Raw genomic sequence first — 12,081 nt, 5'->3', positions numbered from 1 at the left:
CGACGCGTAAAAGGACTAGTTTCGGCTAAGTTATCCGAATAATCCCCCTCTCCGGTCGGATTTCGCCGAAAACTCCCCAATTCAGCAAGATATCCTGGACGCTTTTTAAATAAACCACCACCATTAATCTACCCAAACAGTTCAGTGTCCATTAATCAAATATTAACCCTCACAAAAGATACACAATTAGCAATGAAACGTTCGGGGGAACCAACAATTCCAATTATCCGAGGCCAGGGTGTTAAGGGGCGGAGGGTTGCTGATTTTAAAGTTACGTGCCGGATTTCGCCGGAATTTAATTATTTATCGTCCGGGGATCCAGATAATGCAAATGTGTCCAAATAAGATTCGTCCAAATTGTAAAACATTCATCAAAACAAGCAAATATACAGAATGTAACAATGACGAATGACAATTTCACGGTCCGCACGGAACAATCCACCTTAATTTATTGTCCCTTATTTTCGCAAACTTTATTTGTACAAAGGCTTGGAGTTTTTTGTGCGACGTTAAGTGTTGATAAAAGTTTTGCTGTAAGTACGTCTAATTATAATTTGATGCCGGGAAAAGTTGCTAAGGTCGTCGTAAAAGCAAACGGCTAATAAAAAAGAAGATTATTTCTCTTTTTAGCCGTTCCGGTGGCGAGTTTAGATCACATAAAAATTGTAATGCCGAGGAACGGGGAGAAAAAATGGACGTTTTTCCCTTTCGGTTAGTTATCACTTACCTGTCAGTGAAACTTAACGAAATTTCATTTACACTCGACAGAGAAAAGTGAAATTAGCAACGGATTCCAAACGCGCACTCTTTCAATAAAACTCAGTTTGGAGGTACTCGCAGTTGCATAAAACTGGAAATGCGATTCTGTCTGCGGAGGAACGTGATGAGGTGGCAATCTATAAAAGTGTTCCTAGTTTTCAAATGCAAATTTGAATATTTCAATTTTAGCTGCGCTGGAAAGGTTAACTAAATCAGCGTGAATGCAGTTTGCAGTCAATTCGTGTTCACTCACATCTGGTGTTCTATCATTTTAGATACGATTGTTTTTTTTTTGTAAACTAATTAAAAGAGTTCCATAGTGTTATATTCATCTGCTCCTTCATTCAATTTTTTTGTCTCTTAATTTTAAGAAAAAACAGATCCGTAACTTGTAATCTACATCTAATACGCTGATGATTTGTAAAACTAAATTATGTTAAAAAATAAATTCAATATATGTAATTTGAAATTTACTTTATACAGGCTGTCCCAAAATTGGCGTACTAATTACTTACTACCTTATCGAGGATGTTTAAATGTACATGAAAAAATATGTTTCAGACAAAAAAAAATATTGCAATTAAGCATAATACAATGTAAACAAAGATATACTCGTACATCATTCCTTGCAATGTCGCCGTAGTGGATTTAAGATAATTTTTACGATTTTCAAAGCTTCTAAATTCTCTATTATGCAGGATTAGATCTTGTACTTTGTGATTGATAATACTTACGATAATTGACCTGTTAAGTGCCACTTTCAAAGACCCCCAAATCAGCAAATAAGTCCAATAGAATTTTTTTAACATTTTTCTGACGTTTACGGTAGTCTCTTCTATACCGTAGTGCACCCTTAGTGCGCCATTTTTTGGAGACCTATATGTACACACGTATACTATAGTTACTGAAACGGTGTAAAAGCGCGTGATTGTCACGTGCATTTAGAAACCCCTTGTACTATGAGACCACATTGGAAACTCTGAAGGTTTGAATGGTTCTCTTTCCGTTGTCTGTTAACAAACGTATGACGTGCTAATTTTTAATGAATCATCCTAAATTAATCTTTGGACGAGGTTAAAATAGAATAATTATAAATAATAAAATTTGAACTAAAATGTTCCAATTAATGAATTTCAAATAGCCTTCCAACATTTTACTGCAATGGTTTCCTTGTAATACTTGTTTTGCTGTTGGCCACGTAATCAGCGCATCATCACTCCACCGACTGAATGACCGCGGTATAGTTTGTTTTCAATATACATAATTCAATACTAGAAATTAATTTCTTTAAGTAACATTTATAGGGAAACTTTTAATTGGGGAATTCTTTTTTCGAAAACGACTCGCTTTGTAATATAATTTTCAAGAGTATAAAGTTTTACTTTGAAACATTTTGTCGAACTTATTATTAAGTGCGTCTGCGTTTCCTATTTCTTTTTTGTAAGAATCATCAAAGCACAGCCTTTTGTGAAGTGGAAAATCTAAAAATCGCAGGGGTAGTCGTTGCACAGATATTATACAAACGCTGCAGTTAACGTCCCGCGTTCGAAACTGGAACAGGAACTTCCAAATCTATTTTGGTGTTGTATAGTCCAATTTTTACCCTTTTGAGGTGACGTCACGATTTTCTTCCTCGCTTTCTCTTTATTGAAACGACAGAAACAGAAAAAAACAAAAAAAAAGGTACGTTTATTTATTGATGGTCATTTTGAGGTTATTTTATGCTCCTGTCAATTTGACAATTTTTAATTTCTTTTACTTATTACATTCACTACAAACATAACCTTTCGAAGCAATTGTCAACAAAGTTGAAACATCATAGTTATTTATGGTCAATTCAAATTTGTTTCTGATCCTAGCTCAAACATACGTAAAGTTACTAGATAATGACGTCATCGCAAAAGGGTAAAAATTGGACTTTAACTAGTTTATGCAATTTGAAACCGTGATTCCAGGACAGGACACCTAAATAATATTTATAAAGGTTACAAATAACTTATACGAAAATTGCAACTTGTATCAGTGATTACTTTAATATGTATCGTGCGATCCATTGAATTTGTAATTAGAGTTGGCGCTGGAACTGTCAACGCATGTCTAATTTGGAACTATCGCGGCAAACGTCACATTTAATGACAATTGTAAAACAGAAAATGGCGAATTAAGGATTCGAGGGATTAAGAAAAAATTACAATGGTACCTAATGTTTATTTTATTAAACAATGTTACAACAGATGCTGAAAATGTTAACCATTTTGTTCTAAGCACAAACTGGCCCTTCGTTTGACTCCACTGATTACATTACATTACATTAATTTATACACAAATAAGTGTATCGATTCAAAAAGACCTACGGCTTCATTTCTAGCGCCAACTCTAATTACAAATTCAATGGATCCCTCGATATATGAGTTTGAGTTTGAGTTGAGTATGAGTTTAAGTTGGTAATGCTGAATTTTATTTTTAAATGGTACAACTGGAGTAACTTCCGGTTGTTGACGGCTTCACACTGACAGCCGCATCATTGACAAATAAAATTTGACATTTCAAAGTAAATTAAACATGCTGGTGAATCGTTCGAGAGAAGAGTTAATTTATGTTTACAACAAAATGGGGAGCACTTCAACAATTTCCTTTAGTTAATTTTTAGATTATTCCGAATTCCAACTTTGATTTCTTTTTGCCGTTAATTGTTACTCTCATAACCTACCATTTTGTCGTTGTTAATGCTACGTCAGATATCTGTCAAATAAACCCACAAAACATATCCGGTTGCAGTGTTGTAAATAGCCGAATAAAAAAATGTTCTTAATTGTATTGCCAGCTTAAACAGTCCTTCTTGATCACCCGGTATAATTCCCTGAAGTTGTTCCGTCACAAGGTTGAAATTTTTTTAAAGCAAGAAATAAATTACCCGTCATAGAAATAACAAATACATAATGAGAGACCATGATTTATTTTTTTAAACGTTGGACACACTGATTTCTGTCAGTCAGTGCCTGACATACATATCAAAAGGAACATAATATGTTGCTAAATTTCCCGCGATGTGTGAGTATTTTTTCAAACTAGTAAAACTGACAACAATGCACTAGACATTGACGCTATTTATAACCTCAAACTTAGAAAAATATAATCTAATTCAACAGACAGCTTTACTACCAAATTAAATGCAAAATTTCCATGGCCTCCCATTATGCTAAGACAACGTGAATCCATTTTATGTACACTGACGGACAAAAAAACTGTCGTCACTCATTTGACGACACTGTCATTTTATTTAATGTTTCGTTAATGTAAATCATACTCCTAACTTTGAGGTTAACCAATGTCTGTCAAATAACGTGGAATTTTTAAATTATTTAAAATATTTGTCACTTATGAACATGACATATTATTGTGAAGGCTCGCAAGCATGTTTTACATAATAAAAAAAATGACAGACATTTTGGCGACAATTTTTTTGTCCGCCAGGGTACGTGCTTCCATTTTTGAAATTATTATTTCAAATATTTCGTTTTAATTTCTCTCCAGTTTTAAATAAATAATATCTGGTTAATATGAACAAGTCTACAGACTTTATACATTAAATAATAACAAAGAAATTCCAACATCCATTAATAATTTTTTACGTGGAGAGCAGTTTCGCTGTTGTGTTGTTGACGGTCCACCTTATTGGCAACGCTGACGGAACATCTCAGAAAAAATGTTCTAGTGATTGATCAAGACAGATTTTATTATGAGATGTCAAGAGAAAATCTCTTTTTGTTTATTGTTTGCTAAATAAATTTTGATAAGTGTACTGGAAGTCGCTGTTAAAGTTGTCACGTTCGTCGGCGAGACAATTCTTTTACATTTGGAAACTTCTCTTGTCCCTTGCAGAGGTGCGATCCCACAGCCGTTGACAATATCATCAGGCAGTTAACGTGTTAGCAGGAAAAAAGTGTGTCATCAAATGGCGTACACGTGCGTGAATGTGTGCCAACCCTGTAGTTTCTTTTAACGACGTGGTGGTCCTTCCTCGAGGGCACGTACATTCAGCCCTCGACACCCATCTTGTAGGATCAACTGGAAGCGAAGTAGTTCATTGTGAACATCTGTGACCACTCTTTAACGAAAGTGGAGTTTCGCTCCAATCAAACTAGTCCTATCTACATGGAGGTCGTGCAACTAAATGAATTAAGAGGTTGAACGTGAGACGAAGAATGGCCTTTACGTGTGCATTGATCATCCTGGGCGTTCTTCCATAAAAATGTGCCTCTTGATTTATCCTATCGTAAAACAAGTCAGTAAAGGGGGCAAAGTTAGCGAAATAACGCGACTTGAGTGCCGTAAAAATTTCCAAAAGGACGCGGATGCAGTCCAACTTGACGAATGTAGGCGAGAATACGAGAGATAAATCACATAATTAATAATAAAAAAATTAATGGGAAAGCTGTCCAGGTGGGCGTCCCATTTAAATCAATTTGGCCGAATGGGATTATTTATTGGCCAGTTTGCGTTTAATCAAAAAACGGTATCATTAGCGGAAATTTGAGTGACTTGGTCCAATTTAAATTTATCGATTTGACGGTGGAGTGGTGCGTTGGAGGTAGAACGGGAACCCCCCACGTAAGTTCGAGATGAAAAATGCAAAATAGCGGAGTTGCTCCTTGAGGGGCAATAATAGGGAACATAAATTTTGATTCGGTTCACCTACTCGAGTTCATGGTCAAGAACATGAGCTGGAAGTGTAGGATTCGAGATTATCTTTTTTTTTTAATAACTGTAATAGAGTTTGGCGCCAGATAAACGAGTTATTGCAGAATATGTGGCCATATATTATGTAAAATGATGTGCCGAAGGATCTTATTATGCATTTATTATTCATAATATCCGAGGCTGTGAATGAGAATTGTCCTTTTTCGCCAAATGATTCGCTTTAATCATGCACGACCTCCTCAAATATGGAATTTTTATTGATTTATTCATGCTGAATACAGAAATCCGGGAATTTTTATTTTTAATCAGTCTTCAATCAGTAAAACGTGGCATAACTAAGGTTGTTAGTTTACTGTTGGGCTATTAATGTTCCATTCTGACTGTAAAATCAATTATTTAACTAAAATTAATTTTTAAAATGTGCAGATAAATGTTGGCGATTATTCCTCATTAAATACAAAATAAAATAAAAACATATCAGCCAAAAATTTAATTATCTGCGATTCTGCCATTGAGGACATAATATAAAAAGATAATCTTACAAATAGTTGCACTACACTTTGACAGAATGTGGTAATGACGTACTTTACCGCACCAGTGTGTAAAGTAAATTGCAATGGTGAGAGAAATAAAAATATTTCATGCAGCTACATATTTTTATTCGTGTAATATTATTTTTCCTCGTAATACGATAGTTACGATCTCGTATCGTAATATGACACGCTACAATACTCATGTCGTATGACAAATTTTTTTTCACTAAAGTCGAGACATTTTAGAGCAATTTTAGGACGATGTTATTTGTATTAAAACAGAACGTTTTTTAATTATTTAGTATTTAAAAAATTAATATAAAATTACATATATAATTATTTTTATTTACACTTACCTATTTATCTACGAAAGTACATACAGGCTGTCCCAAAAATGGCGTACTAACGGTGCACTCCGCTGTAGAAGAAATTACCGTAAACGACAGAAAAATGTTAAAAAAATTCTATTGGACTTATTTTCTGATTTGGGGGGGTCTTTGAAAGTGGCACTTAACAGGTAAATTATTTTGAAATATATGTATGAAATTGTCATGTCTCTAATCGTACATACAGGCGTTTTCGAAGTTGAGGTGTTCCTTTTAACCTGTGATAGTATGCGTTGTTCTAAAGAGTTTTAGCCAAAGTCACCTTAGTAAAATGTGTACGGCAATGAAGATACAATAAGTTAATTTTTTTGAAATTTCTGAAACCGGTCCTGCTCAAATTTGCGCTGATTTGTTAGAAATTAGAATTGACAAAAAAAAATCAAATGAGCATGGACGTTAATCAAAAATACTGCCAGAGTTGTCATCTAATTAGTCGGAATGGCTTTATCATTACGAAAATAATGAGCTCACAGATATGTTGCTAATGCATGGGCAATGTTATCACGTTATCTATCAGAATGCAGCTGCGGCGTCCAAAGAGTACGCAGAGCGATTTCCAGAAAGACACCATCCTGGGCCACGTCAGTTATTAATCTAGGACAGCGGAGAAATAGACAGGACCGGACTCAAAATTTTAGAAAACAATAAAAATATACAATCAATTATCTCCCTTAATACAAACATTTTACTAAGAAAATTTAGGGCTAAAATTCTTAAGAATAATGTATAGTATCTCGTGTTACAAGGAACCCCTCAACTTCGAAAACACCCTGTATTGTCACAATAGAGAATTTAGAAGCTTTGAAAATCGAAAAAATTATTTTAAATCCACTACGGTAAGATTGCAAGGTAATGATGTACGAATATATCTTTGTTTATCTTGTATTACCGTTAATAATAATAATAAAATTAATTGATTTTTTTGTCGGAAACATTTTTTCAAAAATTAAATATATAATAATTATATTAATTATATATAATTATATAATTATATTAATTAAATTTATATAAATTTTCTCAAAAAAATCAATCAATTTTATAAAAATTAAAAAAAATTTAAATTATTAATTGATTTTTTTTGTCGGAAACACTTTTTCCATATTTTTTTCATGTACATTTAAACATCCTCCATAAGGTAGTAAGTAGTTTGTACCTGTATCATATATTTACACTCCTTAATTGATTACTGTGATTTAGATAAAACTGACAACATATTTAGCCCCAACCTGTCCGAACAAATCGCAACCAAGCTGCCCCATCTGCTCACGAAGAATCTTCACAAATCTTCGTAAAGTACTTCTATCTTGCACTGGCTCGCTTCTACACTCGCCCTGATCAATGCAGACAGGCACGTGACCAGCTTTGAACAGTTCCAAATCGCATTTAGTCGTGGTAAACTTGTCTTCAATCAGATGAGTCGCCACATTCTGCCAACATTTGCAATTCCAAGGATTTCCATACAGGGTCAAGGTCATCGGTTTCACATTATCTCTGATTTTTATATTAGTCAACAAATTGTAACTTAATAGTATGGTCATTCGTTCGGCTTTAATCTTCTTGAAGTATCTCAGCGGAAATTGTTCCAACTTGTTGCCGCTTAAGTCGAGGTGAGTCAGCTCTTTGAGCTCTTCGAATTCTTCCATTTCGATGAAATTGATGCAGTTGAAGGAAAAGTCGAGCTTGTTGACGTTCTCCAAAGACATGATGCCAGAAATATGTGCCAATTTGTTGTGACTGAGAGTTAGTTCTTTTAAACGGGACAGACCCGAGACGAAGCCACTCTGTATATTTTCTATGTTATTGTAGTCGAAATGGAGGACTTCCACGTGCTTGTTGAAAGCCTTCTCATGGATTAGTGACAATTTATTATTTCTAATGGTAATTTTTGTTATCTCACAATCCTGAAATGCATTCTCCGGGATCACTTCCAAACAGTTTCTTGACAAATCCAAATTTTTGATCGTTGAATCTTTAAATGCAAAACTTTCAATTGATTCGATGTTATTATTAATCAAAGTCAAGTAGCTGAGCTTCCTGAAGCCAGAAAACGTAGAAATCTTAATATTGTGAAGATTGTTGCCATAAAATTTCAGATATTTCAGTGTTTGTCCTATTGTTTTAAAAGTCCCTTTTTTGATGTTGTCGACATGATTCAGAATAAATAATAATTTGATTTCGTCGAAGCAGTCAAAGTTGTAACCACTGACACTCGACGAGGAACAAGAACTTTTCGAATCTATAGCCACCTCTGTCCAGTTTGCTGTTTTGTAATTTTTCAAGTCGCTTACACAGTCACAAAAGACCAAATAAGACTCTTTGCAATCACATTGAATTGGTTTAAGTAAACGGAACACGAAGAAAATTAAACAAACTGCCTTGACAGTCATGGTTGCAAGACTAAAAGCTATTGAACTACGTCTTTGTTAAAATGTTAAGGTTATCTCTTATCAAAATACGGGGTCATTATTATGAATATTTGTAACAACTAGTGGGCGTAGCGACGCACCTAAAGCATAGCGCACAGCCACCTAGGATGGTACAATCATTTATAATGACCCTGTATTTGTTATCCTTACTAATTATAAGACAAATTTTGGAAATTATTTATCATATTTTACTTAAATAAAAACAAAACAGGAATCTTTTTGGTAAGTTCCAATCAGTTTGAAGCTGCTTTTATAGTTTAGTTATTTCATATTGAAGTGATAGGACTGTGTATAATAAAATTCAAGTTTTTTGCCTGAATGAGAGAATTTTGTGGCGCATCTTTATTTCCAAACACATGAGGCCCCCATTTGACAAATTCTGCAAGAATTGAAATTTTCGGAATAAATCTGCAATCTCATATGCGATGTTGCCCCACTTTGTCACTGATGACAATTTAACACTTTCCAATATTTTGTTCGGCGAAGCTAGCAAAAGACAAAGATTCATGATCATGCGACACATCTTCAGTTATAATTGAATGAATGGTAATCGATGTCTCCGGCTCTGCACGTCGTGTAACAGGTGGTGTCGCATAAATTAAACTTCTTGTTCCAAATAAGGTGAAGAATCTTTCCGGACCGAAACCAGTCTGAAGTTGCGACGTTTTGTGTCAGATTTGCTAACCGGATCAGAAATAAACGCCCTCCGACTGTTGAAACGGAAACGTTTAAACAAACACGTCAATAGTTATGTAAACAGAGCGTCAACGGGAAGAGCTAATCATATTTTCGTGCAATAAATAATTCAGGGTTGATGAAAAGGTGTAAAATTAATTCTTCGAATTGGTGGATGGAGAGAATCGGTGAAATAGATAAAGTTAGTTTTCAGTTTTGATAGCTCCGATATTTCTTTGTGATTTATATGTTGAGCTTTGCTCATCTGGCAAATGTAGCTTATGTTGTCTAAAATAATGTTTATTGTTTTGGTTCTCTTTGTTCAATCTTTGTTTGGGTTTTTAATGAATAGTAAAATTAATACATATTAACAAAAAATAATCCACAATATTATTACAACTAAAGACAAGTATTGTTAAGTAGGTATTGTAATCAATTTGTAATAAGCTTTTCAAGGGGTTTCTTATTGTTTTTTTTTTTATGTCAATAATGATAGTGGTGCTAGTAATAACAGTCAGCGAAGTTAAGCAACATCAGACGTGGTCAGCATTTGGATGGGTGGCCATTGGGTAAACCACGTTCCATGTGTAATGCTAATGATGATCTAATGATGTCGAATAAATGTATCTGAGTTGGATGTCGTGTAAAAAATGGGCATATATAAAATAAACAATTTGTTGTCATTATTTGATAGAAATATTCCCTAATGATAAATGATTCCGGCCTCGATGCCGTGCCCCCTTTTATGTCATTAATTTTTTTTGGCAAAAAGGAACAGTAACAAATGGTATAAAATTTGCTCCGTTGCGGTTCCAGTTCTGACAAATGTGGATGAAAGCCACGAGATCTGCACCTTATTTGGTGAAATTTCCGCCCGAGATTGGTAAAGCAGACATCTTTTTGCACTTTTTCATTTTCTCCGCCAATTTAAAAACCTATAAAATATAGAAATACAATTTTACATTTGACGTTTTATACATTTCGATCCGTCAGATACAGCTCCAGGCAATTTCAGATAAATAACCTCGCATATAATGTAGGGAACAAGTTAAAAGCAAAACCGACAAGTTTTCTCCAGTTTGGCGAAGCATTGTACCGAGATCGAGTCCTTTTCCTGTTATCTAACGGAAACTTGTTGCTCACATGCAAACCGCAATTCGTTTATCGTGAAATAACCACTCGAACGACGTCAATGTTTTCGTGAAGTTCTTTGCATCCGCTCGTGAAAAATTCACCGTGCCCAACGAGCTATCCGAGTGTCGGAGTTGTGTTTCTTTCCGGCATCACCCAAGAGGAACATCTAAATAAATACTGAGTGTATTCAGCGAATTCGAGAAATTAAGCTCGCGAAGGCGGTAAGAAGTCGAGTCTCGAGGGCGCGGTCAACGGAGGGAACTGCCGCCATTTCGCAAATTCATCCTCCGGACGGATGGAGTTGTGTGAAGTTTCTTTTTATCGAGCGGGCGGTAATTAGTAAAGTTCTGTTTGCTAAGTAAACAATGATTTATCATAGAAATGGAAACAGTTGTACTTAACACTGTTTTAAAAGAACACTCGAGGAAAAGTAATTATAGTCCGGACGCTGTTGTCATCACCGATTTTACCAACCTTGTCGGATTTCACGCCAAAAATCAAAATGTTATATTACTCTGTAATGAGATTTAACCAGAAATCAGTTTGATGTGTTATCTATAGCTGATTTAAAAAAATATATTGGGTGATTCAAAATGATTGTGGCCAAGTATGGCAACTATGTACGAAAATGTATATGGCAACTGTGTGGGTAGGGTAGAGTTGATATTTTTTTGACAGTTCATAGTCGCGCAATTTTGAAAACTGTCAAATCAATGTGTAATGATATCAAAAAAATCAAATGCACGCTTATGAAGTGTCATACAAATGACAACTCTGGCTCATCCACACAGTTGCCACATAAATTTTCGTACATAGTTGCCATACTTGGCCACAATCATTTTGAATCACCCAATACATAAAGTCTGTCTCAATTCTAAATTTCCACCAACACTGCATTCTACGTTGGAAATACAACCGGCAACACTGTTTGGTGAAAAATGCGTCAGATTGTATTTGTTAGGTTATCTGTCAATTTTCGTTTTTACAACTCAAAATTTTAGAATAAAGAAATAGAACGAAAACCTTTTTTAAAATGTAGCAAGTAGGTAGGTAGAAAATCTAATTCTCAAAGCAAAATAAACTTATGAACTAATTTTAATGTTTTCGAATCATGTTTATAAAACAATTATATTGCCAACTTTGGTTATAAGAATCCCCAATTTAGAAATATTTTTATTTTGCCAACATAATTCAACAGGTGGTGGAAATTTAGAATTGAGACAAACTATATAATGTTGAATACCGAATTGGTGTTAAGTACTTGTCTGAAGCTCGTAAGGTAATTCTTGTGAAAGTAGGTACTTGTAAAGCTGTATCTAAGTCTTCTCCTGAAGTTCTTGAAGTAATTCTTGTTAAAGTTCTTCAGATATCACAAATAAATTAGAGATAATATCTTGATTAATCCCAAAACAAGATGGTAACTTAGTTTGAGACGTTAAAAAATGCAAAGATTTACTTGTTCATTAA

The 12,081-nt window shown here is 34.5% G+C and overlaps 2 protein-coding genes across 2 annotated transcripts in view; one reads left to right on the top strand and one right to left on the bottom strand.

The window, feature by feature from the left end:
- The window catches only part of LOC138130162 (uncharacterized), a 306,106-nt gene that overhangs the window by 234,754 nt on the left and 59,271 nt on the right, over nucleotides 1-12,081 (top strand). The gene's annotated exons all lie outside the window — the stretch shown is intronic.
- On the bottom strand, nucleotides 6,098-8,798 carry LOC138131074 (leucine-rich repeat transmembrane neuronal protein 3-like). Its single transcript, XM_069047834.1, has one exon. The coding sequence runs from the start codon at nucleotides 8,764-8,766 to the stop codon at nucleotides 7,573-7,575; it is 1,194 nt and encodes a 397-aa protein (XP_068903935.1). The 5' UTR covers nucleotides 8,767-8,798; the 3' UTR covers nucleotides 6,098-7,572.

This window comes from Tenebrio molitor, chromosome 5, assembly GCF_963966145.1.
Source record: "Tenebrio molitor chromosome 5, icTenMoli1.1, whole genome shotgun sequence".
NCBI classification, from domain to species: Eukaryota; Metazoa; Arthropoda; class Insecta; order Coleoptera; family Tenebrionidae; genus Tenebrio; species Tenebrio molitor.
Note: the sequence above shows the minus strand (reverse complement) of the source record. Positions and strands in the feature narration are given on the sequence as shown.

What these genes read in the sequence shown, in the direction of transcription:
- LOC138131074 (XM_069047834.1), bottom strand. Translation starts at nt 8,766, where the DNA reads ATGACTGTCAAGGCAGTTTGTTTAATTTTCTTCGTGTTCCGTTTACTT.